The sequence below is a fragment of the Acinonyx jubatus genome, chromosome E3, assembly GCF_027475565.1.
Source record: "Acinonyx jubatus isolate Ajub_Pintada_27869175 chromosome E3, VMU_Ajub_asm_v1.0, whole genome shotgun sequence".
In the NCBI taxonomy this organism is placed as follows: Eukaryota; Metazoa; Chordata; class Mammalia; order Carnivora; family Felidae; genus Acinonyx; species Acinonyx jubatus.
In genome coordinates, this window is record NC_069398.1 from 32,388,040 (window position 1) to 32,413,053 (window position 25,014).

At 50.6% G+C, this 25,014-nt stretch overlaps 1 protein-coding gene across 1 annotated transcript in view; it reads right to left on the reverse strand.

Moving 5' to 3' along the window:
* Positions 1-325: 325 nt before the first annotated feature.
* WIPI2 (WD repeat domain, phosphoinositide interacting 2) overlaps positions 326-25,014 on the reverse strand; it is a 39,000-nt gene continuing 14,311 nt past the window's right edge. Inside the window, exons 3-12 of the mRNA XM_027042312.2 lie at positions 13,522-13,691; positions 11,373-11,469; positions 10,631-10,728; positions 10,109-10,201; positions 7,343-7,413; positions 4,948-5,055; positions 3,842-4,006; positions 2,876-2,983; positions 1,918-2,048; positions 326-1,026 (exon numbers count right to left, since the gene is read on the reverse strand). Coding sequence (XP_026898113.1) covers positions 914-1,026; positions 1,918-2,048; positions 2,876-2,983; positions 3,842-4,006; positions 4,948-5,055; positions 7,343-7,413; positions 10,109-10,201; positions 10,631-10,728; positions 11,373-11,469; positions 13,522-13,691 — 1,154 coding nt within the window. The 3' untranslated portion in view covers positions 326-913. The remainder of the gene's footprint in view (positions 1,027-1,917; positions 2,049-2,875; positions 2,984-3,841; positions 4,007-4,947; positions 5,056-7,342; positions 7,414-10,108; positions 10,202-10,630; positions 10,729-11,372; positions 11,470-13,521; positions 13,692-25,014) is intronic.

The following is a 25,014-nucleotide window of genomic DNA, read 5'->3' on the forward strand; positions in this document are numbered from 1 at the left end:
CTGACAGTCAGCGGGGCTCAAGGTCAGAGGACAACTCGGGTAGCCACCACGCTGTAATTCTGTGCTCTGTGGGTCCAGGGAGCCGCTACTAAATTCCCTAAAAACAAACAAACCCCCCACACAGTTATTCAACAGGAAAATTAAAGACCAGATAATTTAATCACACAAACCAGACCACTTTCCTTGGCGCTGGCCTTCCCGGGTGCTCTTTCAAGTTCACGTGCTGTCCGAATACAAGGTTTTTAATGCCAGAAAGAATCGCTCTCCTCCAATACCCACGTGGAAAATAAGGCCAGAAACAAAATAAAAGTCCAACAAGCAAGAATTCCCAGAGTAATCCAATCTGGAAAGAATTTAATTAACAAAATAAAACGGGGAAAAGGGCCCGGGAGGGGCTCCGGGGAGTGAGCACTCCTCCCCACGGCTGACGCCCCAGCCTGGTGAGCCCACAGAGGGCTCTTGGACCCGCCGAGCAGGTCCGCCTGGACACCCACAACCACTGCGCGATGCTGCCGTCCCCCGAAGACGCTCCTCACTATATACAGATTTTAAAAACCAGACAACTGCGGGCGTCGTAAAGTGGCTTCTAGCTCTCCTCTCCTCTGCTGGCTTGGCACATTAATGCATGCAAAGCAAGGAGGTTTCAAGGGCTTCACCGAACAGTTAATTTTGGCAAAAAGAGAAAACAAACAAAAAGCTAAGATTCCTAAGTGGGATTAAAAGCCACTGAAGTGAAAACAATGTATTTCTCGACAGTATGGAATGACACTACGGCTACAATCTTTTTTTTTTTTTCTTTTGAAGTCTCTGCCGTCCTCTCCCCAACTCAGGTCAAAGTTCATAGCAGCATAACACAAAGTCCTCTGTCAAGCCAGTGTCCTCTGCTTCAGGGGTCAGAGTTCACAGGTCAAGTTCAGTCTGTCCGAAGAATCATAGGGGGGTGCTCGCTGTCTTCCTCCAGCCGCAGAGCGCTGGCCTCCTCCTCCAGACACGCGCCGCCCGCGGCTCCCAGCTCGTCGGCGTAGGCTGCAAAGAGACAGCGCGGCCACGCTCAGGGGCTGCGAGGCAGGACGGCGGCAGCCAGCAGCCACGGAGGCCGTGCGGGGACATGGCCGTCGGCGTGTTTACAGGCCGCGGCGCACACTAAGTCTGAACTGTCCTCCCTCTCTGACTACAAGCCTTTCGCGGCCTTGGGCAGCCCCAGGTGAATCAGGTATTTTCCAAAATTCATAAACGTCAAACGAGATGGCTACACAGTAAACGGGGCTTCCCGACAGCCAGGCCGCAAATTTTCCTCCACAGACAGAGTGGGAACAGTTCTCGAACTGGTGATGCGGGGTGCTCGTCACCAGACACCCAGGGCCTTACCCAACAGAAAGGGCCGCTTCACCGCAGAGAGCAATGGTGACACCTACAGTCTCCCGTGGGAGCAAAATGACAGGATCGCCCCCCTGAGGTCAAGGTGGTTTTGGGGGTGGGGGGTGGGGTGGACGCCTGCATGGCCTCCCCTGTGTCTGTCCCGCAGCAGGAGGGGCCCCGAAGGCAGGCCTACAATCCCATCCTCCCAGGGCCCCAGTGCCTCCCAGTGCCTCCCAGTGCCAAGGGGGTGCCGCACGCTCGCCCGGTGAGCGATCACACAGGACCAAGGGCGCCCCTTGGCAACGTCAAAATTGAGGGTAATATTTTAGCAGCAAGACAGGAACAATTCACACGCACCCAAAGCAGCCTGAGCCATCACGACTACTCCTTCAAAAACGAATACAAGTAGTTCAGCCTCGAACCACCCCCCCTTGCCAACAGCTTGCCTCAGGGCACCGCCTGTCCCGGCCCAGGGGAAAGGGCGGGGGGGGGGGGGGGGGGGAGGGCAGCAGCACGGGCCGCACACATCTACCTCCGTGCCTGTGGCACAGCCCTTACCAAGTCTGGTCGGAGACGAAGGCACGTGAGTACCTGTGGCGACAGCCGTGCCGTAGGTCTGCGTCACTAGGGGGCAGTCGTGAGAGGCCGAGTCCAAGATTTCATTGGTGGTCTCCATGCTGCCGTCCAACCTGGAGGGAGGGAGGAAAACAGACGGCGAGGCCGTCAGGGATCCTCACAACTCAGCCTCGTGGGCCTGTGGGGCCAGCAGTGCCCAGAAAACCCAACAGGCTCACCCAAAATGGACACACATGTGCGCTCCCTCCACTGTGCTGACTAGAAGCTCATTCCCTGTGTTCCCTCGGATTTCTCACCAAGATTTCTACCTGGGAAATCTGGTGAAAGTTATACCCACTGAGATAATCTCCCATTTTTAAGACTGAGGATCATAAGTAGAATCTGCTGTAAAAAAAAAGACCCCAGTTATAACGTTACAGTATTACAGTATCACTGTTACGGGAATTCCTGCGTAATTCAAAAAAAGCAAAAGCAACAGCAAACTGCACTCTTCCCAATGACCAAATATGAATTTCTTCTTTTCGAAGAGAACACCTGTGTCCCACGGTGAGGCAGCAGGCTCTCCAAGAACGCTCAGTGTACCGTGGACGACACCAAGAGCGTCATCCCTTTCCTGGAAAAGGCTAAGTTCCCGCCTCAGTCGGCCCGGCCCAGCCCGGCCCGGAGACGGACGAGCACAGCGCCGGCCGCCTGCCCGATCTCTACACAGTCACCGCACTGGGCCACCAGCAGAGCAGCGCCAAGAGCCGGGGCCCGCGCGCTCACCCAGTTCTGTCTGCGCAAGGGAGTCTCCTCAGTGGCACAGGCCAGCCCCGCAGGCACATGCCCGTCTGTGTCACTGGCTTTTGGGGAACCGGGCAAACGCATGGCGGTGGCGGGGGGGGGTGCCTGACATTACAGTACCCGCGCTGGCGGTGCTGGCCGGCTGAGGCCCACTTACTTGTGCTGCTTCATCAGGGTGCACTCGCCTCCCTCCTGGGGGTCCAGGTTGTACATGTACAAGTACCCGTCGGAAGCTCCCACCAGTAGCCGGGGAATCTTCTGAATTCTAGGAAGAATCAGAAGGAGCCCGATTCTAGGACCTCCGCCTTCATACAACATTCTTGGTAAACCAGGAGCCTCGCCTGTGGCACAGCCAGGAAGGCCTCTCACCCCCCACCCCAAAGGAGCAGAGTTAGTTTCGTGCGCTCCACTGGTGAGAAGAGAGATGCCGCCCGCCCGCCGCCTGAGGCCACAGCATGGGGGCTGCGGGTGCACTTCGTGCGAATCGACACCCAAGCCCACAGAAGAGCTGGGAACAAAACTACTTCCATGGCTTCTCTGAATGCCAAGCGTAGACATTTCAACTACGTTAGTTGGACAAAGAGGAGGTCAAGTAACGTTTGTTACGTGCACGGAATCACGAAGACGTGCTATCGCGGAATTTTCAAGACAGTATCTCCCTGCGTGGCTACACTCTGGACAATCCGACGAAGCTCACCAGGCGCCTTGTGCATTCTGAAGCCCCACTCCAGAGCAACACAGACAGCCCTGGACTAGGTCACACTGCAGGTTCTGTAGGTCCCAAGAGGTTAACTATTGGCGGCCTCCTATAGTTCAGATTTAGGCGGTTTCTTTAGTAACACGACCAATATTCCCAACAGAAACAGAAAGAGGAAGAATTTTTGGATCAGAACAACGCAGGGGAAGCATTTCAGTCCAGTAACGGTGAAGAGGCACTTGGGGGTTCCCTCCACTTCCACCTAACTCTTGACCAAGCTTTGCAAAGGCCTAAGTTCCGGGCTGTTCCCGGGCCGGGAGCAACTTAACGGGGCCACACCTCCACCGTCTGCAGTGATCCGAGACCAGGCTCCTGACTGGATGTACCCTGGCAGGAGAGAGAGAGGTGACCCCTGTCCCTACTCACGTGGCCAGTGAGCAGATGTTCTTGTGGCCACAGAAAGGCAGGCGGACTGTGGCAAAGGCTCTGCCCTGGTTGAACATTTCTGTTACTTGGGAGGGCAAGTAGCTGGTGGACGCCATGAGCACTTTCCCGAAGTACCCGGTCCAGGTGGTGGGCTCCTCCTGAGGTCTAGAAGGAAGAACCATTATCAGATACACAAAGGCGGACTCTCCGCCAGGACAATGACCAGGTCCCACTCACAGAAGCAAGTATCAGCCCTGAAACTGGAAGAGGGGTTCCCCACACCTCGGGAAAAAGGGGCGTAGAGAACGACGAAGTCTCAAGAGACTGGGGACGCTGTGGGCGCATCTCCTGAGAAGGGTCAGAGGAGGCCCGTCAGGTTTCAGAACCTAGAAGAGCCTTGCTCCCCCCAGGGGGCCACACGAGACGGTGGCAGACGGGCAGGCTCCCCACTTTGCAGCAGAAGTGAAAATGCACGGGGCCAGATTCACGACCCGCCCTCCGCCCCAGAACTTTTCAACAGGAAGTCTACGGAAACCTCATGAGCACACATCTCAATTATTTCCCCAGAGCCCGATTTTGTTGTTGTTCACGTGGATGTATTTGTTAACTTATCGTAAATATTCCTTTGAGTAAGACAGCACGTGAACTAACAACATTCAACCTTGTGGGTGTCTTTTTAAAAGTTAAGAAAAGAACCTCTCCTTCACTGCGCACACCCGTCAGAGTAACGCGGAATTTAAATCAATTGCTTTAAATGCAGAAACCACCTGTGGGCAGGCTGGAGCCAGCACGCACTCCCACGTCTTGTGTGGGTAAAGGCAGTGGAACGAGGGGACATGTGCACAGACCCCAGGACGTCCCTCTTCACACCACCCCCGTCCCCCAACCTCCTGTCCTGCCTCACTGCCTCATCTTTCAGGGAAGTCATTTCACCGCTGAGCCCACATCTGGTGACACTTACATGAGAGGCAGCTCCGGGGTGTTTACTGGCAAAAATGTCTAAAGGCAGGACAACATCCGTGCTGGAATTTCCACCCAGTCAGTGGAAAAAGGGCTTTGTATTTTTTTTTTTTTTTAAACAAACATGTCTCTGCAACTCAACTCACTTTTCTTTCACAGTCTCAAGTTTGAAGATGTGCACAGTCTCAGTGTTGCTGGACGCGGACAGGAATAGGCTGTCCATGCTGAAGGCCAAGGAGCAGATGCTTACACACCTGCGGGTGAGCAAAAGAGGCCTGAGTGACGCGGTCGCCCGCAAACCTCCAAGGGGCGATTAGCAACCTTTCTCCAGGGACTTTAAAGTCAGAGAAGAAAAGTTCTCGGAATTGGGATACTTGAGTCTACGGACATCTTTCTTATTCCTCTCCAGACGCTTTTTCAAAAATTTCTCTGAAGAAAAAATGTTTTAAAGATAATAAATTAAGAGCAATTCTTTACCATACTGCTGGCTAATTTTCTTTGAAATTCCAAATAACAAAGGGATTCAGGGCTTCACTAAACCAGTTTTAGCTGAATCAGGCAGGATTTACAGCACTCAGGTTAATAAAACAAAGTCCAATAATTCAAATCCTCGCAATTCTTAACATGCAAGGCAGACTGGCAACCTTGGTGGTATCTAAGAGGAAAGCAGAACTTTCAACACGCTCAGACTCTCCAGTTTATCTTAAAAACCGCTGTAAAAATCCCAAAGCCTCAAATGAACCTGCACTTGCTCCTGATACTTAGAAGTACAAGATGCGTCTGCCCCGTCAGGTCAGTACGTGTTTAACAGGTGCCTGTGCAGGGCCGGTGTCGGGCCAAGCTCTGGGGATGAAGCGGGGAAATCAGGAAGGGCTCTTGCTTTCATGGAGTTTCGGTGAGCCGAATTCCCGGACAGTAATCTGCCGCAAGAAAGGAGAGCCGGAAAGTACGAGTGGGCGGCGCTAGAGACCCGTGGAGGGAAGGGTTGTTGCCACGCGAGGGTCAGCAGTCGGCCGGGTCACAGACTGACACCCAGCACAGGAGACCGCACAGGCGAGACCCGGTGCAGAGAGTTCCCTCTGAGGAGCGGGCGTTCAGTGTGGCCGGAGCTGGGAGTCACGGGGCCAGGGCAGCCGAGCTGGAAAAGCAGGGAACGGCAGGCCTCACGCACCACGGCTGGGGGGTCTGCGGTCGGCCCTGCCGACAGGAGGCATGCCTCGAACTCCCCCAACGGGCATGTGCTTTACTGACACTGACACCCTCAAAGAGCAACCTGGGCCACAGTCTGAAGAATGGACCGAAGGGGTCGACGACAGAGACCGAGGCACACAAGAGGTCAGACGGCAGTGATTCGAACTGGGAGGGCAGAGGCGGAAGGGAAAGGGGGTTGGTGGGACTGACCCAGGGTGCCGACACCCCTGCCACCTGACTGAATGGGAGAAAGGAGCCAGTGTGGAGCCCCTCTGACCCAGGCACCAGGTCGATGATGGCGGTGTTCACCAAGATCAGGCACGTGAGTGATGAAGGGCAGATGGGGGGCACCTTCTGGTGGGTCACCGGGGGCCCCAGCATCCAGCAGGCAGGAGAAATACAGGTGTGTGTCAGGAGAGCAGCCTGGGCCACACACACAGGTGGACCCACCAGCACACAGACAACCCGGTTTAGGAGCCTGTGGGAACCTGTGGGGCCGCACAGCACAGGAGGAGAGGCTCCAGGGCAGAAGTGAGACACAGGGAGAGGAAATGGAGAAGCAGTAGCAGTAGAAAAATCGAGAAAGGTGAATGTAAGGAAAACCAAGAGAAAAAAGGCAAGAAACCTAGGAAGCAGTAATGGGGAGGGACTGAGGCATCTGGCTTTGGAGACGGGACCCTAAAGCACGCGTGTGCCGTCTCTGGGAAGGACCCCAGGGATGAGAGGGAGTGCTGATGCACAACGCAAGGTTCCCAGAAGTGGGGGTGGCCAACAGCTGCAGGTTCTGGAAAACCTCCCGGCCCAGTTCCCGCCCTGGGGTGGGCACTATCGGTGGCCCCTTCAGGACAGGGACCAGAGCCCTAGAGCCAGTCCCGTGGAAGAGGACCCAGGGGGTGCCAAGTACAGACCCAGCAAGGTGTGCAGACGGACAGGGAGATTAGTGGAGGGAGCACCAAACGCTGAGGGGTTTTCTGAGTAGAGGAGCAGGACAGGAGCGTGATGAGCAGGTCGGGAACTCATGGGCCTGCCACCTCAGAGCAGGCCGAGGAAGCCACATGGCTCCAAGGGGTCCAGTCAGGCCGCTTCCTCCTCATTCTTGGGCTGCCTGGCCATTGCCCTCCGTTCTGGGGGGGTGGCAGACAGAAGAAAGCCAGCTGGCGTTATAAACGTGCTCCTTTACCCGTCAGGACGACCCCCAAGTCCCCTCTGACCGTCTGGCTGGGTTGAGAAACACTTGTGCACTGAAATGGGGCTCTCAGGGCTGCTTTAAGTTTCCACTCGATCCAGAGAACACACATCCGAAATCCAAATGTCAACTCCAAAACCAGTTCTGGGACTTCTGTATCTTACCTCTTAACTCCTCTCCGGAACTCAAAGAGTTTCTGTCCCTCTGGAATGGAAAACACTCTAATCACGGTCCCCTGTGACAGGTGAAAAAGGAAAGAAAAAGGGATTTTAACCGAGTGAGCCCAGCCTTCTGTCTCCTTCACATCAGACTGTGAAGGAAACACAAGAGGCGCCACTCAGCAGCAGCTTCCACACGCCCCCTGCACGCCAGCAGCACCCCACTCTGCCCACGGGAACATTTCCCGCTTCTACTGCGTACTCAACGTTTACGCTTCTCTTCAAATGCGGCCGCTGTAACTCTCTGCTTGCTCTAAACCCCGATACCCTTGGAGTCAAGTGTGCAACAGTTCTGGTCCTTCTACGTGATGTGAAGTTTAAACTCTTACGAGCCGACCCTGCTGCACATCAGGAAGCATCACCTCACTCGGTGGTCTGAGAGGTTCAAGGTCCGCCCCCCCCCCCCCCCAACCCCCCACCCGGACAGCCTCTCTTGCTGCTTCAGGTTGGGTGACTGATCAAGGGAACCACTGGCTGGAAATGCTACTTAATGGCCTAAAAACAAGTAAGTCCCAACTTATACATGGTAGGACCAACACTAAGAAAACCCATATGACTCAGACAAAGGAGCGTATGAACGAGCAGTGAGTGGCCCTACTTCCCCGTGTGGGGATGAGCCATTCTCAAGATGCTAGTTTCCTGCCGCTGCCCTGGAGAACGGGGACGTGTGCCTGGAAGGACAGGACTTGAACATCTGAGAGAGTAAGACAGAACATCCAAGAGAGTGAGCACGAGTAGTGCTTTTGACATCCAGATGTTAAAAGAATACTAACAAGCTACGGTCATAAAACACACAGGGAAGAGACTCCTAGGAAAACCTGAAAACAGGTAGTATCTCAAATGTGCGGGGGCAGGAAGAATTACTCAGAGGGTCACCTGACACCAAATGCGTTTTGGAAGGTTCAAACTCTTTAGTGTGAAAACCATTCTATGATATCTGACGTGTTTATAAATAGTAAAAATAAATAAATAAATAAGCTATAAGCAACCTAATTACAGAACACCAGGAATCGTTTCCTTCTGGAAAACGTTCTTTAAATATAGTGATTCTCTCTGGATAAAAAGATACCAAATGAGTCTGCCATTCTTGAGACTTGAAAAGGATAAAATAGCACACTCATCTACAACAACAACCACAGCAAAGGTTTTGTCCTCTGTAGTCTAAATTTTCGGATGTAGAAATTTATTTTAATGGCATACCTATTGCGTAATACTAATTAATGGTGAGCCGGTAAGGAGCCTCACTGTGCCCACTGAATGCAGGATCAAGCATATAGCTGGACACGGCTGAGCGCCCCGCAGGACGGGATGCCGCCAAGGGCTAACCCCACGCACCAAGAGTATTCGGGCTAAAAGCAAATCAGAAGATTGCTCTTCATTGTCCAGAAAGCTCCAGTTCTGTTTTTACCGGCCCTGAGGCTCCACAAAATGCTTTAGGGTGCTTCTCTGACCCGATGAGAACTACGGAGACGAGACTTTATTACCCAAGGGGTGACAGAAGCTCACTGCCACTGCCCTAGAAGCGAACAAGGCGACGACGCAATCGTCCAGTGGTGTTTAAAAGCAAAGCCAGGCTTGGAGTCCAAACCTCTGCTGCCACCCAGCTTGGTGACTCCGAGCAAATGATTAATCTCTCTGAACCCTCGATATGAAATGAGAATATGTGTACCTTGCTGGGGGATGGGATGGGGTCATGAACATAAAAGACCTGTGTCCTCGGTGACTAAGGGAACCACAGATGGCAGCGCTGTTGTTACTGAAACTAGGGGACCCTTGCGGCAGAGTTCAAGCGGACTTTTCTCAAATCTTACGTGGTTGGCTGGCTCAAGGGGAGAGGAGACAGGAGGCAGGCTACCTAGGTTGTCGGTGAGCATCAAAGCACAGCTAGGCAGCAGGGAACTGCACAGAAGAAGCCGGAACAGAGGAGAACGAGATTAAGGAGACCAGAGGAGCTGCAAAGGAACAAGACGTAGCAGCCAAGCTGGGAAGACAGTGACGCCCCTCCGGTGTCAAGAAGGGGGGGGGGGGGGGGGAGAAGAGGTCCAAGCGGAAGGAAGGGAGTCGCCCTGTGCTGTGTGGGGAGAACCTTACAACAACCACATCCTTTGAACCCAGAAAGTCTGCTCATTGGAATCTCTTAAGTGAACCGAGAGGCACAAAAAAGATCTGTATGTAAGACACACTATTATCTATATTCCAAATGTGATCGTTCCAATCTAAACAGTAGGAAGAACATAAACGTCCCCACAGGGTGACGTCTCGGTAAAGCACAACCAAGTGCCGTACGGCCGTTAGAAGGGTTTTTAACTCTGCGAAATACGACACACGCAGGGCGAAAGAGGATGTAGGTGATACATTCGGCACGGTCACTGTCTTAAGTGAGCAGACACAGAAGGAAAGGAAAGAGCGTGCACCGAAATGTGTTCAGACCCGCCCTGGGCGGAACCGCGTCCACTCCTCACTGCCATTCGAGTTCCCTGGCACCGCGCCCGCCAGCACCGTCTCAGAGGAGGACGTGGGGCGTGTCGCCCACACGCTCCCACCGCAGTCCGGGCGGCTCGTCCCACGGCCGCCGCGGGGGCCGCTGTCCGTGCTGGTCTGGGAGCCGGTCGACCCAGAAACCCATCTGGTCGCTCGACTGTGTGAGCGGAACTGAGAAAGTGTGCCAGAGCCCCCAGACCGGGTTCCCGTGGGGCCACGCGGCAGATGTACCTTCTCCGAGGCGGTGGCCAGCTTGGTTCCACTGGCGTCGAATGCGAGCGCCGCCAAAGGACTGTCGTGAGCCGGGATCATGTTCGCAGCTCTCTGGAAGGCAAGACCGACGTGCCGTGGCCGCCGCGCGGCAAGACCACACTCCCCGCCGCCCCCCCGTCACGAGGCTAAAGCGCTGACTGGCTGGGCCTCCGACACCACGCCAGCTGACACCAAGGCCATGTCCACCTGATTTACTGGGGGTGGGGCCCGAGGCAAGGCTGCTCCAAGCAGGCCGTCCGCGAAGTGGCTACAGTTCCCTCCGGCCCTTCCAGCGGCCAGTCTGCCCGAGCTCAGCACTGCGGGCGTGACCACGGGGATCCATCTGCAGGGAGAGGTCACCCGGACCTGCTGTGCCCCCAGGAAGGCGGCAGTGAAACCGCAGGGCCGAGCCACAGAAACGAGGAGGCTGAAGGCTCCCCGGCACCCGGTTCGGGGACGAGGATGTTCGAGCGAGTGACCCCAGCACAAAAGGAGCCTCACCAAGTTGATGGTGTCGAAGACCTGCACCTCTCCGATGGTCGCACTGCCCGGGTATGCCAAGTAACAGTTGTCGTTGTTTATCGACAACGCACACAAGCCTGTGGAAACACACGGAGGCCCAGGAGAGTTAGGACGAGAGGGTTTTCTGTTCCGCTGTTAGACAGAAGCTGGCATTTACGTAACAAAGAACGCAGACAGCAAAGGGGACCCTGAGCCAGCCCTGGCGGCTGCCGAGCGGGCTTGCTTCTAGCACCACAGCCCCAACCACCTCCTTCAGTGACAAGATTATAAAAACAGACTGCAGGCCTTTGCTTGAAACAGATCAGTAACCTCAGAACTGGAAGCCGACGAAACCAATGGTTTACGTGGTCACAAGCCCAGCAGCAGAGGGAAAGCAGCTTGGTTTAAGATCACTACTTTCCAAAGCGGTCTACCTGGGTAGAAGCTATATGGACAAAATGGCTAATCTTTAAAAGGCAGAACCAAGGGCACTTGGGTGGCTCAGCCGGTTAGGCGTGCGACTCTTGATTTCGGCTCAGGTCGTGATCCCAGGGTTGTGGGATCAAGTCCCGCACGGGACTCAGCACTGAGCGCGGAGCCGGCTTAGGAGTCTCTCCCTCTTTTCCTCTGCCCACCACCCGCCCCCCCACCCCCACGTGCATACACACTCTCTCTAAAATAAAATCAAAATAAGTGAGAGGCAGAATCAGGCAATGACACTTTCTTCCCGCAACTCGTTTACCTGCAGGGTTCGGAGGGGTCTCCCTGATTGTGTGCAGTACCTTCATGTCCCGGATGTTGTGTATGTAGAGAGATTCCTCCAGGCACACTATCAGCCGCTAGGGAAGGGACACAACAGAAAACCCAAAATAAAGACACAACACAATGTTTGCTCCCCAGTCTTAACCGCCTCCGGGATACGGAGGCTCCCTGTTCCTTCCGGAACACCAGGCGGACTGGACGCTCGCGGCACAGAGGACGTTGGCCGTGACTGGGCGGCTTTGTTCCTCATTTACCACTCGTGTGACGTCCAAAGCCAGCAGTGCCTGCTCCCGTGACCATTTCTGCCGACTGTACCAGGACCTCTAACCGTGACATTTAATTCACTATTACAGACACTGGTGAACTACAGCTAAGAAGAGTTCATTTTGTGTTTTTGGTTTGTTTTTGTTTGGCTCACTCCTCCCCTCATGAAAAGCAGAGCAGGTGCCTTGGACAGGTCTGGTAAAGGTCAGCTGCTTTCAAAAACCCATGCTGGGGGTGCCTGGATGGCTCAGTCAGTTGAGCGGCCAACACCTGATTTCGGAACAGGTCGTGGATCAAGCCCCGTGTCAGGCTCTGTGCCGAGCATGGAGCATGCGTGAGATTCTCTCCCCATCCCCCTTTTGCCCCCTTCCCCGGCTCGTGTGTGTGCACATGTTCTCTTAAAAACAAAAAACAAACAAACAAACAAACAAAAACAGAAATAAAGCATGAATAAACGAATAAAGCATGGCAAAACAAGAATAAAAGCCTAGGGTTGTTTTTTTTTTTTTAACATTTGAGAGATGAGGAGCAAGAGTGAGTGAGTGAGAGAAAGAGAGAGAGAGAGCACACTCGTATGGGAGGGACAGAGAGAGAGGGAGACACAGAGAATCCCAAGCAGGTTCCATGCTACCAGCAAAGAGCCCGACACGGGGCTCAAAGTGACGAACCGTGAGATTATGACCTGAGTTGTAATCAAGAGTTGCTTAACTAAGTGAGCCACCCAGGTGCCATATCTATCGATCTATCTGGAGCAGGGGTGGGGGCGGAGAGCAGGGATAGAGACCCAGAGGGAATTCCAAGCAGGCTCCGCCCTGTCAGTGCAGAGCCCCACACTGGGCTCGATCCCTTGAGATCAAGACTTGAGCAGAAACCAAGAGTTGGAGGCTTAACCGACCGAGCCACTCAGGTGCCCCCAAAGCCTAGGGGTTTTTAAAAGCATGAAAACTCACTCTGCGCTCTCATTATTTTGCAGGTGCAGTTCACACCCCGCTCTGAGGAGAATGACTGCTTGCAGCTGATGCGCCAAGGGACGATTCACACAAGGAAGACGGCCCGGCTCGCACAGTAGCTGGTGCGTGCACGTACACTTGTATGTTTTAGGTTCAAAAGCGTTCAAAAGGTCACGCCTTACAATCCTCCGCTCTGACCCACTTCCGCAGATCACAGCCCCCCTCCCAGTCTGAATCGCACCAGCGCGCCCCCGGTGCAACCACTCCACCCGGTCGGACGCTGCAGACCCCAGCGCGGCGACGTGCGCTCTGCACCCGGCAACGTCGACAGCTTTCCCTGCGAGGAATACGTGGTTGTCGCGGAAAAGGTGAAGGATCTTCAGGACGGTGCTGCGTTTTGTAGGGAAGCGAAAGCCATGAGGTGGTCTCACGAAATAAGCTCCGGTGCCAGCCACCAAGCGCATACTCTGGGCCAGATGTTTTTGGGAGTGTGGGGAAGACAGTAAGTTTAAAAGAGAAAAAAGAAGAAAAAAGGAAAAAGACGCCCACAGATGTATTTTTTGAGTAGCACCTACGAAAGTGAAAGAAGGGACGAAAACCCTGACGCCACTCGACGGCCGAGTGCGCATTCAGGGGAGCGCTAGGCTTGTGTCTTGACGAGAGTAGAAGTTAACCCGGCGGAGCCCAAGAACGTGCGCGGGGACAGTGTGCTTGGAGCAGAACCGTCGAGGAGACGGAGCTGCATCGGGGAGGCGGCCCGGGGCGAGCAGGACCAGGGCCCGGGGCTGGGGCCCGGGAGCGCCAGCTCTCCCAGGCCCCGGGGGAGACCGGGTGGCGGCAGGGCCGGCTGGAAGCTGCGCGGGAGCGGCGGGGCGGGGACGGGGCGCCTGGCGTCCTGGGCGCGGTGTCGCTCACCTGCCTGTTGAGTTTCACGGCCAGTATGGTGTTCGAGTAGCTGTAGTTGCAGATCTCGGTGCCTTTCTTGAAGTGGCAAACTTTCAGCTTCCTCGGGGCTTTGAGGCTAACGATGGCCACTAGGCTGCTGGAGAACAATCTTTCTACGATGCACACATCTTCGGTATCAGCTGAAAGTACAAAACACACACACGTACGTATTCGTCGCGACGGGCGCGGTCTGCTCACACACGCGGATGCACGTCGAAGTGCACACGCACGACCAGTGGAGCACCGCGGGCTCACAACGGTGGTCGTGTGGCGATGGGACGGGACTGCGGGGACGGTCCCAGAACACAGCGGAGTGGGAAGATGAGCTCGGGGACAGACTACCCCCCGGGTCTACCCCCCTCCTCCCAGGAGGCCCTTCTCGCTCCTCTCTCACACCATCCTGCTCACTCCCGCCCCACAGCGGCTCACGGCCGGCTCCCCGGGCACACCCCGGACACACCCCGGAACGTGAGCTCCCATGAGGACAGAGGCTTCACGTCCCCGCTCGCAGCTGTGGTCCTGGAACTTCCCCATCAGTGCTTGACAGGCGATGGGCCCCGAATAACCGACCTCTAGAGGACTCGATCTTTCTAAGTCTCATCTCCTCACACGTAGGCTGGGGACCACGGCTCCTCCGTGGAACTGTCGGGGGGCAGGGGACCTGCAGATACCGGCCCGCAGCCGGCGCTCTACACCGTTATCTGCCTGCGCCCACTTCAAGTGGGGATACCCCCCCCCCCCCCACAAGGTGATGTTAAAAGTAAGCGCACACGTCCTGCACAGAAAGCAGCAGATGCAACGGACCCTCCATAGATACTACCTCACACCCACCCCATCTCCGCTAACGTCCACATGGACCCCAGTCTCTATTTCTGCGCTTGTTTTCTTAGTAAATCCCCGGGTCGGTTCAGATCTAGGAGCAAAGAGAATCCTGGACCGTAGAAAAATCACAGAAGCAGCAATCCCCACTATTTCCACGGGCGGCCTGTGTCTGTTGGGATGCGGCTGCGGTGGGTGCTTCGAGCTCGTACCCGTCCATCAAGCCAGCAGAGACCCGGGACCTACCTCTCTGGACCTGAGCGGGGCACACAGAACAGAGATAACCTGACAGGCGCGGCCCGGGGGACCCGGAAGTCCTGACTATCTGAAGCCTCAGCGATGTTTCCACTGTAACTAAGATGCCCTTAGGCGAAAATTCACACAGAACACAAAATACAAAGTTACCCAAAAGGACTCCTCTCCATTAGCTCTGATGCTGGATTTAAATGGTGTAACAAAGGCACACTTAAGTTTAGAAACCCAACTACTAGAACAAAATGAAAGAATAAGTTCCAAGGGCCCCTTTATGAAGACACACTATTTCCAGGAAAGCGCTTGGAATCAATCATTTCCATACAGATGCGACGGCCCAACGTGCTCAGCATGACCAGGCGTTAACAGACCTGGCGGCAGCCAGAGCCATGTGTGTGCGAAGTGACGTCGTACATGCCTGTGGGGGGAACTACAGGCTCTTATGACTTAGAATAGGCAGTGAAATCAAGTGCCCGATTCGCAGTCCCTTTTACCGAGAACATCACTTCTTTCCCACAGCAGCGGGCTAACCTTTATGCAAACAGAGCAGGGGTCCGTCCGCAGCTCGGAGAAGCTGCCGATCCCGTCCAGGACCCGACTCTCACCTGGCTGACCAAACTCAGACAAGACCCATCCGAAGCCAGAATGCTGATCGTGTGCAGCAAGAACTTCCTTCAGGACCCAACACTTGAGTTCTTTGACCAGCCCCTTCCCTCTGGAAATTGGCGGGGACGCCGCGTTAGGACCACAAGCCTGCTTGGTGAGCAGACGGTCCGCTGGGCCAGGAGGAGCTGGGAGGGCGCCTGGCGCCACACTTGCTGTGCAAGGTGTTCCGGCCCGGGGGCCAAGGGTGCTCCCTCCATCACTGTCCAACGTCTCCCTCTCCAGGCTCCCCCCACCAGTTACCCTGCTCCTTCTTCGGGATTCAGGGACTGTCTGGGGCGCATCTAATTGCGTTCTCTACTTCTCCCTTTGGCGGTTATCACGTTACCACTGGCCATCTGGTGGTGTTCCCCCGCCAGCTCGGGCAGTACCCCCAGGTCTGGCACCGCCCGGCACAAGTGCAGCCGGTTTTACATTTGTTGGATGATTGAAAATAGGCCTAGGATTAGATTTTGGGTTGTTTCTCAAACCTTTCAAAACACCACCAAACAAAACACAAAAATCTCTCGAATTGGGTCATATCTAAAAAATGGGCTAATCTTACCCGTGACATCTGCTTCAGTGGTGAAGTGGTCCACCCACAAGAGCTACCTCTAAGGGGCAAAACTCCTTGGTAATGTCCAAGCGCATTCACGCTAACCTAAGCACAGGGCGATTGCTCCCCCTCAGTACGTACCGGGGGTGGATGCCAGGGACTGGGAGAGGCAGGCCCCTCAGGAAAATCAGACTGTAGTCTCGATTCTGTTGTTTACTAGTTACAAGACCTGGTACCCATTTCTTCCATGATAAAGTTAAAAGCTGGAGCCTCAGCTTTATTAATCGTAGGACAGGGAAATAGTGAAGAGAAGTTGGCATACGCAATACCGACTTCTTATTAAACAAGTAAATATTGAGGCACCTGGGAGGCTCAGTCAGTTAAGCGTCCGACTCTAGATTTCAGCTCAGGTCATGATCCCAGGGTTGTGGGATCGAGCCCCGTGTAGGGCTCTCCGCTGAGCCTGGATGGAGCCTGCTTGGGATTCTCTCTCTCTCTCTCTCTCTCTCTCTCTCTCCCCCCCCTCCCTCTGCCCCTCCCCTTGCTTGTGCACTCTTTCTCTTTAAGATGAAACAAACAAAAAAACCCCACAAAACTTACCATTAACTATTATTCTGTGTTTGTAAATTTGCCTGGTTGCTCAAGTTTCTGCGTCACCACCCCCCCGCCAAGTGAATACTCGTGGTCCCTGCACAGCCATCCTGGACATGCACAGAGGGGCCAGAAAACGTGGACGTGAGTGACCCAACACCCCCAGCGGAGGCTGGACGAGGTGACACACTGCCTTCTTGTTTTCAGCTCATTCTGTGAACCATCATCCTTCTCATGGTCTATGTTCTCGTATTTTGTGCTTTTGGTTGGTGATGTCACTGTTTAAAATAGTCCCCAACCACAGTGCTGGCTGGTGCTCCCAAGGGCAAGGAGACTGTGATTGCCTTCCGGAGAATCATGTTTGTCAGATAAGCTTTAGTTACAGTGTTGTTTGTTGTGAGTTCACTGTTGACAAATCAACAATACGTATTAAGGTAAGATGCCTTTAAACAGAACCTCCCATAAAGCAAGATCGTGTGTGTTCATTAGCTGATGACAACATGGTGACCAGAGCTGCATGGGAGCCTAGCCCCGGGAGTGATTGCTGGGTATTCACGGCGTATTTCCAGAACATGACCACAATGGGAACTGACTGTACTTCCCTTCGAAGAATGGATTTCACTCCTGTCTGACACAACCTTACTGACTTCACCCATTCCACATGCACGATGAGATGCGGGCCACAAGCTGTCCAAGGCCCCGAGGACGGAGCAGGGAACAGGAGCAGGCAGCACCCCACGTGGCGTGGAGGCCGAGGAGAGGCAGGCCCGGGGCCCCGGGCGGCACGGAGACAGCTGCAAGTCAGGCAGAGGAAGAGAGCCAGTGAAGGAGACCAAGTGAGACAGTGGCAGCGGCTGTACGACCCAGGGGACGAGGCTGCAGGAAAGCGGCAGCAACGGCGGGCCGGCCGGCACTACCAGAGGTGGAGGTGAAATGAGAAGTAGTCACTCGCTCTGGGCCCAGGGATGTTATTTGGCGATCTTGACCGATTTTGATGGGGAAGTGGAGGCAGCAGGAAACGTGGAAGGGAGGGAGGAGGTGGAGGAGCGCAGGGAGGACAGTGGCTGCAGACTCACCCGCAGGGGCCTAGCGGTCAGGCCACGCCTCTGTTTTGAAATAAAGGAGCCACGGGATCTATTAACAGAGAGACCGAGGACGCAGTCAAGCCAGGATAAACGGAGGCAAGAACTACTTAAAACCTGGGAGGTGGGCCGTGACAGAAGAAAGGTCACACAAGACAGACCCAGAGCTAACACCACACTCAAAGGTCAAAAACCGAAAGCTTTTTCCTCCAAGTTCAGGAACGAGACAGCGATGTCCTTTCTCACCACTTTTCTTCAACAGGGCGTTGGAAGTCCCAGCCACGGCCACAGGAAAGAAGAAATAAAAGGAAGCAAGAATATCCAACGGAGGAAAAGAGCCTCTTCAATAAACGTGTTGGGAGAACCGGACGGCAACATGTGAAAGAACGAAACTGGACCAAGTCCTCACACCATACACAAAAATAAACTCGAAACAGATCAAAGATCGAAATGTGAGACCTGAAACCATAAAGCTCCTTAAAGAAAACACAAGCAGTGAGCTCTTCTGACCTCAACTTTGGCAACATGTTTCTACACGTGTCTCCTCAGGGAAGCAAGACAAAAGCACAAATAAACTACTGGAACTGCACCGAAATAAAAAGCTTCTGCACGGCAAAGGACATCATCAACAATATGAAACGGCAACCTACTGAATGGGGGAAGATATTGGCAAATGAGATACCCGATAACAAGTTAATATCCAAGATATGTATAAATAAAAAAACTCAGCTAAACACCAAAAAACCCCAATAATCTGATTTTTAAATGGGCAAAGGACCTGAATAAACATATTTCCAAAGGAGGCAGACAGATGGCCAACAGACACATGAAAAGATGCTCGACATCACTCATCATCAGGGCAATCCAAATTAAAACCACAAGGACATATCCTCTCACACGAGTCAGAATGGCTAGTACCAAAAAGAAATAACAAATGTTGGCCAGGCTGCGGAGGAAAGGGAACCCTGGGGCACTGGTGGTGGGAGTGGAAACTGGTACAGCCATTTGGAAAACAGTAAGGAGGCTCCTCACAAAATTAAAAATGGAAATACCACCCGATCCAGGAATCCCACTACTGGCTATTTACCCAAAGAAAATGAAGACACTACTTTGAAAAGATGCACGCATCCCTAGGCTTACTGCAGCACTGTTTACAAAAGCCAAGACATGGAAGCAATCCAAGCGTCCGTTGATGAATGAATGGATGGATGAAGAAGACGTGTACACACGTACGTACATATGTACACACACACACACACACACACACACAGGAATATTATTCAGCCGTGAAAAAAAGTATGAGATCTTGCCATTTGCAACAACATGGATGCACCTAGAAAGTTTTGTCCTAAATGAACTAAAGACAGAGAAATATGAATACCACGGGGTTCCAGTTCCTATGTGGAATCTAAAAGAAACACACACAGAAACAGACTCCTAAATACAGAGAACAAAGTGGTGGCCGACAAAGGGGAGAGAGGTGGGAGGATGGGCAAAGGTGGGTGGAGGGGAGTAGGAGGCACCAGCTACTAGTTGTGGAGTAAGTCACGAGGATGGAAGGAACAGCATGGCGAACGTAGTCCCGTGGTGCTGCTGCAGCACCGTATGGTGACAGATGGCAGCCACACTTGCGGTGAGCACAGCACCATGCAGAGGTGCTGAATCCCTAGGTTTTACGCCTGCAACGAACGTAATGTTGTGTCAACTATACTTCAACTGGAAAAAAAAAGGTAGGTCAGGAGATAGATAAAAACAAAGATACGCAGGTATAAATCATTGCCATGCTAGCAGCATTTCCCAGTTTGGAGAGAAAAGTCTGTCCTGGTTGTCCAGGAGACTGCCTACTGACACAATCTCCCTGGGATCTGTTAAGAGCTCCAATGGCCTTGTGCAGAGCAACGGTACTCATGGGATTCTAACACAAGGGGTCCTCATGCCTCTCCATGTGACCAAGTGTTTTCTGAAGGCCTTAGGAAAAGGGGAAGGGAAGACACATCCAAACTGGAAAGGAAGAAGTAAAATTGTCACTCCTTGCAGATGACATGATACTGTGAATGGAAAAATCTGAAGACTCCACCAAACCACTATTGGAACTTATAAGCGAACTCCGGAGTCACAGGAGACAAAATGAACATACGGAAATCAGTTATGTTTTACACACTAATAATGAGCTATCAGAAAAAGAAATTAAGAAAACAATCCCGTTTACGATTGCATCAAAGACTATCAAAATACCTAGGATTTTTTTTTTTTTTTTTTACACAGAGAGTGAGAGAGCATGAGCAGGGAAGGGGGCAGAGGGAGAGAGAGAGAGAATATTAAGCTGAGTGTGGAGCCTGACGCAGGGCTCGATCCCACGACCCCTGGGATTGTGAATTAGCGAGGAATAAATTTATCCAACATGGTGAAAGAACTGTACTCTGAAAACTGTAATGATGAGAGAAATTGGAGAAGACACAAATAAGTGGAAAGATATTCCATGTTCACAGATTGGAAGAATTAATATTGTTAAAAGGTCCATACTATCTAATGCAATCGAGAGTGTCAACATAATCCCTATCAAAGTATCAATGGCATTTTTCACAAAACTAAAGAATCCTAAAATTTGAACAGAACCACAAAAGATTCTGCATGGCCAAAGCAATCTTCAGAAAGGACAAGTAGGCTGGAATTATGCTCTCTGATTTTGAACTACACTACAAGACTACAGGAAAACAGTATGACACTGGCAGGAAAACAGACACACAGATCAATAGAATAGACCCTGAGAAAAATCTCCTGCATGTACGGTCAACCGATCTATGACAAAGGAGGCAAGATATACAGTGGGGAAATAATAAACGGTGCTGGGAAAACTGGACAGATACATGCGAAAGAATGAAACTGGATCACTTTCTCACACCATACAGGAAAGAATTAAAAATGGATTAAAGAATGTAACAGTGGAAACCATGAAACTCCTAGAAGACACCGCAGGCAGCAAACACGTTGACATAGGTTTCAGCAACATTTTCCCGGACCAGTCTCCTCACGCGAGGGAAACAAAAGCCAAAATAAACACACGGGATTATAGCAAACTAAAATGCTTTTGCACAGCAAATGAAATCATTGACAAAATGAAAATGCTACTTACTAAATGGGAGAAGACATGTGTAAATCATATATCAGGTAACGGGTCAATATCCAAAGTCTATTTTAAAAACTTACGTAACAACACCAAAAAACCAAATACCCCAATTAAAAAATGGGTAGAAGACTAGAACAGACATTATTCCAAAGACATACAGATGGCCCACAGGCACACGAAGATGCTCAGCATTACTAATCAGTAGGGAAATCCAAATCAAAACACAGGGAGGTATCTGTCAGATTTACTATTAACAAAAACACAAAAAATAACAAAGCGTTGGCAAGGATGTGGAAAAAAGAGAACCTTCGTACACTGTTGGTGGGAATGTAAATCAGAGCAGCCACTCTGGAAAGTATGGTGGTTCTGCAAAAGATTAAAACAGGACTACCGTATGACCCAGCAATTCCAAGTGTGGATATTTATCTTAAAACAAACAAACACACAAAAACAACCAAAAACACCAATCCACACAGATGTATGCATTCCTATGTTCACTGCAGCACTGTTTGCAATAGCGAAGATCTGAAAGCAGCCTAAGTGTCCATCAATGGATGAAGGCATAAAGATGTGCATACACACACCGACAGGTGAGTATTAGCCACAAAAACAAATGAAATCGTACCATCTGTGACATGAATGGACCTAGAGAATATCAGGCTAAATGAAATAGGTCAGAGAAAGACAAATACCGTATGATTTCACTTGTATGTAGAATTAAAAAACAAAAACAAAAAACAGAACAAACAAAACAGAAACAGACGATAGTTACCAGAGGGGGAAGGAGTGGGTGGGCAAAATAGGTGAAGGGGATTAAGAGGTACAAACTTCCAGTTACAAAATAAATAAGTCATGGGGACGTGACGTACAGCACAGGGAATACGGTCGGTAATACCGTAATAACTCTGCACGGTGACAGATGGCAAATGGACTTACCATGGGGATCATTTCATAATGTATACAAATGCTGCCCCGCTATGATGTGCAGCTGAAGGTAATACGATATCGTACGTCAATTATACTTCAAAAAAAAACTGGCAGGGGCGCAAGGGTGGCTCAGTTGAGCATCTGACTTGGGCTCTGTCCCCACTCTGTCAGCACAGAGCTCATGTCAGATCCTCTGTTCCCCCCTACCCTCTCTGCACCTCCCCCACTCACATTCTCTCTCTCTCACAAATAAAGAAAACACGAAATAAACTTGGAAGGTGGTGAGATCCACTAAGAGGGCTGGTTTTAACAAGACGGGAATCCCTGCTTTGCCATCTGAACAGGCGGGAGATGGGAAGATGGGAGGGTTGCAGGTAGACAGACCATCAGCTGAAGGTCAGATGAGGGAAGTCCGTGCTCAAAGTACCGGTTTATCTTTGAAGCGTGAGCAGTGGTTAGGAGCTTTGAGGGCCATAGTGGTGGGAGGTTTAAGGAGTGAAAACAGCCGGAAACAACCATCTCAGAGGGCAAGCAAATACAGTTATTAGAAAAATGCAGGACCATCAGTCTCCACCTGAGGCTGTGATAATAAACGCAATTTCAACTAGTCAGAGGAAAAGTACATCAATTCAATAGATGCAGGAAAAGCGTGACAAAATTCAATGCTTATTCATGGTAAAAACTTAGAAACTTGAGACAAGGAAGAAACTTTTTCAATCAATAAAGGACATTTATGAAAAATCTACAGCCATACTTAATGGTGAAAATACTGAATTCTTCCTTTTAAACCTGGAAACATGGCAAGGATGCCAATTCTCCTCACTTTGTACTAGAGATTTTACACATTGCAATAAGGCAAGAAAATGAAGGGGAAAAAAAAGGCAAAAGGACCAGAAAGACGTCCAACTATTTCTATTGCAATTGTAAGGCATCTACAAAGCAACTATTAGAACTAATGAGTAAATTCAGCAAAGTCACAGGATACAAGGTTAAAATACAAAAGTCAACTGTATTTTTACAGACTAGCAGCAAACAAATGAAAAAATGAAAAAAATCCATTTACAACATTGTCAAAACCCAAAATATGAGTAATAAATTTTAAAAAGATACATGACCTCCATGCTAAAACCCACAGAACATCACTAAGAGAAAAGATAAAGAAAATTAAGAAAATTAAAAATAAATGAAGATCTATATAAATGGAGAGCTACACCATGTTTATGGATTGGAATACTCAATATTATTAAGATACCAATTATCCTCAAATTGACCTCTAGGTCCAATGCAGTCCCAAGCATGATCCCAGGTGACTTTTTTGTAGACAATGACCAACTGACTTTAAACCAGAAAGGCAAACTATCTAGAATATGCAAGGCTACCTTGAAAAAGAACAAAGTTGAAGGCTTACACTGTGGTACTTCAAAATTTTGTATATAAAGTTATAGTAAACCAAGCAGCGTTACTGATACAAAGACTCACAAACAGATCAATGGGAGAGAATAAAGAGGAGAAAATAGATCCACACTTACAGGGTTGTTTTTAGGCACCAAAACAATCCAATGAGGGAAGAAAAATCTTTTTGACAAATGGTGGAAGCTACAGGAATCCATCAACGGGGTAAAAAAAAAAAAAAAAAAAAAAAAGGAGCCTTGACTCACACCACACACCAAAAGTAATGAGATGGACCATGGAACTAAACATAAAAGCTGAAACTGTAAAGCTTTCATAGAAAATGTGGAAAATATGGAAAAACATCTTCATGACCTGATGGTAGCCAAAATTTGTTCAGAAAGGACAGAGAAAAAATCATAAATTAAAAAGAGGGTAAATCAGATCTTACCAAAATTCAGAATATTTGCTCAAAAGATAAGACAAGCCATAGACAGAGAAAAAAAAAATTCATAAAACGTGACAAAAAATATCCAGAAATTTAAGAACTCTGACAACACAATAATGAAAAGACAAACAATGCAGTTGAAAAGGGACAAAATATCTGAACACACATTTCACAAGAGATAAGCAAATGCCCAGAGTACCAGTTTGCCTCAGTCAGGTAAGCGTCTGACTCTTGATTTTGGCTCAGGTCATGATCTCACGGCTTCGTGAGTTCGAGCCCCGTGTCAGGCTCTGCACAGGCAGCGTGGAGCCTACTAGGGATTCTCTCTCCCTCTCTTTCTCTGCCCCTTCCCCACTTGCACAGTCTCTGTCTCTCTCAAACAATAAAGAAAAACAAACTTAAAAAAAAAAGATGCAAATGGCCAATAAGGGCATGCAAGTGCCCAACGTGATGAATTATCAGGAAAATTCAGATCAAAACCACAATGAGATCTCACATCACATCAGCATGGCTAAAGTGAAAAAAGACTAGTTAACACCAAATGGTGGTGAGGACGCAGAGCCACCAGACTCTCACACAGCACTGCGGGGGGGGGGGGGGGGGGGGGGGCAGCGGATACAAAATGGGACAGCCTCGTAGGAGAATCTGGTGGTTTCTCATAAAACAAAACACTCTTTCCATCCCTAGATATTTAGTTAAGATAAATGAAAACGTACGTTCACAAAAGGATTTGTACAACGTCAGTAACGATTATATTCGTAATTAAAAACTGGGGAAATTGTGGATGTTCGTCAATAAAACAATGGACAAATTCACATATTTATATACTGGGCAACAGAGATGCGTTAACAGTATGGATAAACCCCAGGAACATGACGCCGAGTATAAGAAACCTTAGCGAAAGCACGTGCTGCGTTCCCACAATGTCTGTTCTATTACAGGCAAGTCTAATGTATAGCAGAAAACCCCAGAACACTGCTCGCCTCTCAGACGGTGAAAGGGAGTTGGAATGGATCAGAGGGAGGAAGCAGAGTAAGAGGGAACTTTCTGGAGGGATGGTAAACCTTGATCGGAGATGTCTGATTTGTCAAAACACAGAATGTTTACTTTAGATTTATACATTCCACTGTATGTAAATATTATCTCAGAATAAAAGAACAAAAACAGTGAACTCTAGTTAGTAACATCCATGCTTAAGTATTTAAGCAAGTACATACTGATGCCTGAAACGTGCCTTGAAATGCACACAGGTAAGGTGGATCGAGGGCTAGATGCGTGACAGCATGAACACAGTACAGTGTTAACAACAGACTCCCAAGCGGTGTATGTACACGTGCAGCTGTAAAATACTTTCAACTTGTCTGTGTTTGAAAATTTCCATTAACAAATGGTGGGAAGCAGACATGGTATGTTGTGCGTTCGCCTAAATGCAAGAGCAGGAAAGTGTGCGGCTAGTGCGCTGGGGTGTTTGCTTATTTCTTCCATCAACTACAAGCTTGGAACTTTTTGGGAATTTTAAGAAAAAAATGCAGGTATGATTTTAGAATTTTTTTGGTGGTGGGAGGCCATAAAGCTATTTTAAAGAAGAACAATTTTAGGTTCATTTATTCATTTTTGAGAGGGGTAGGGA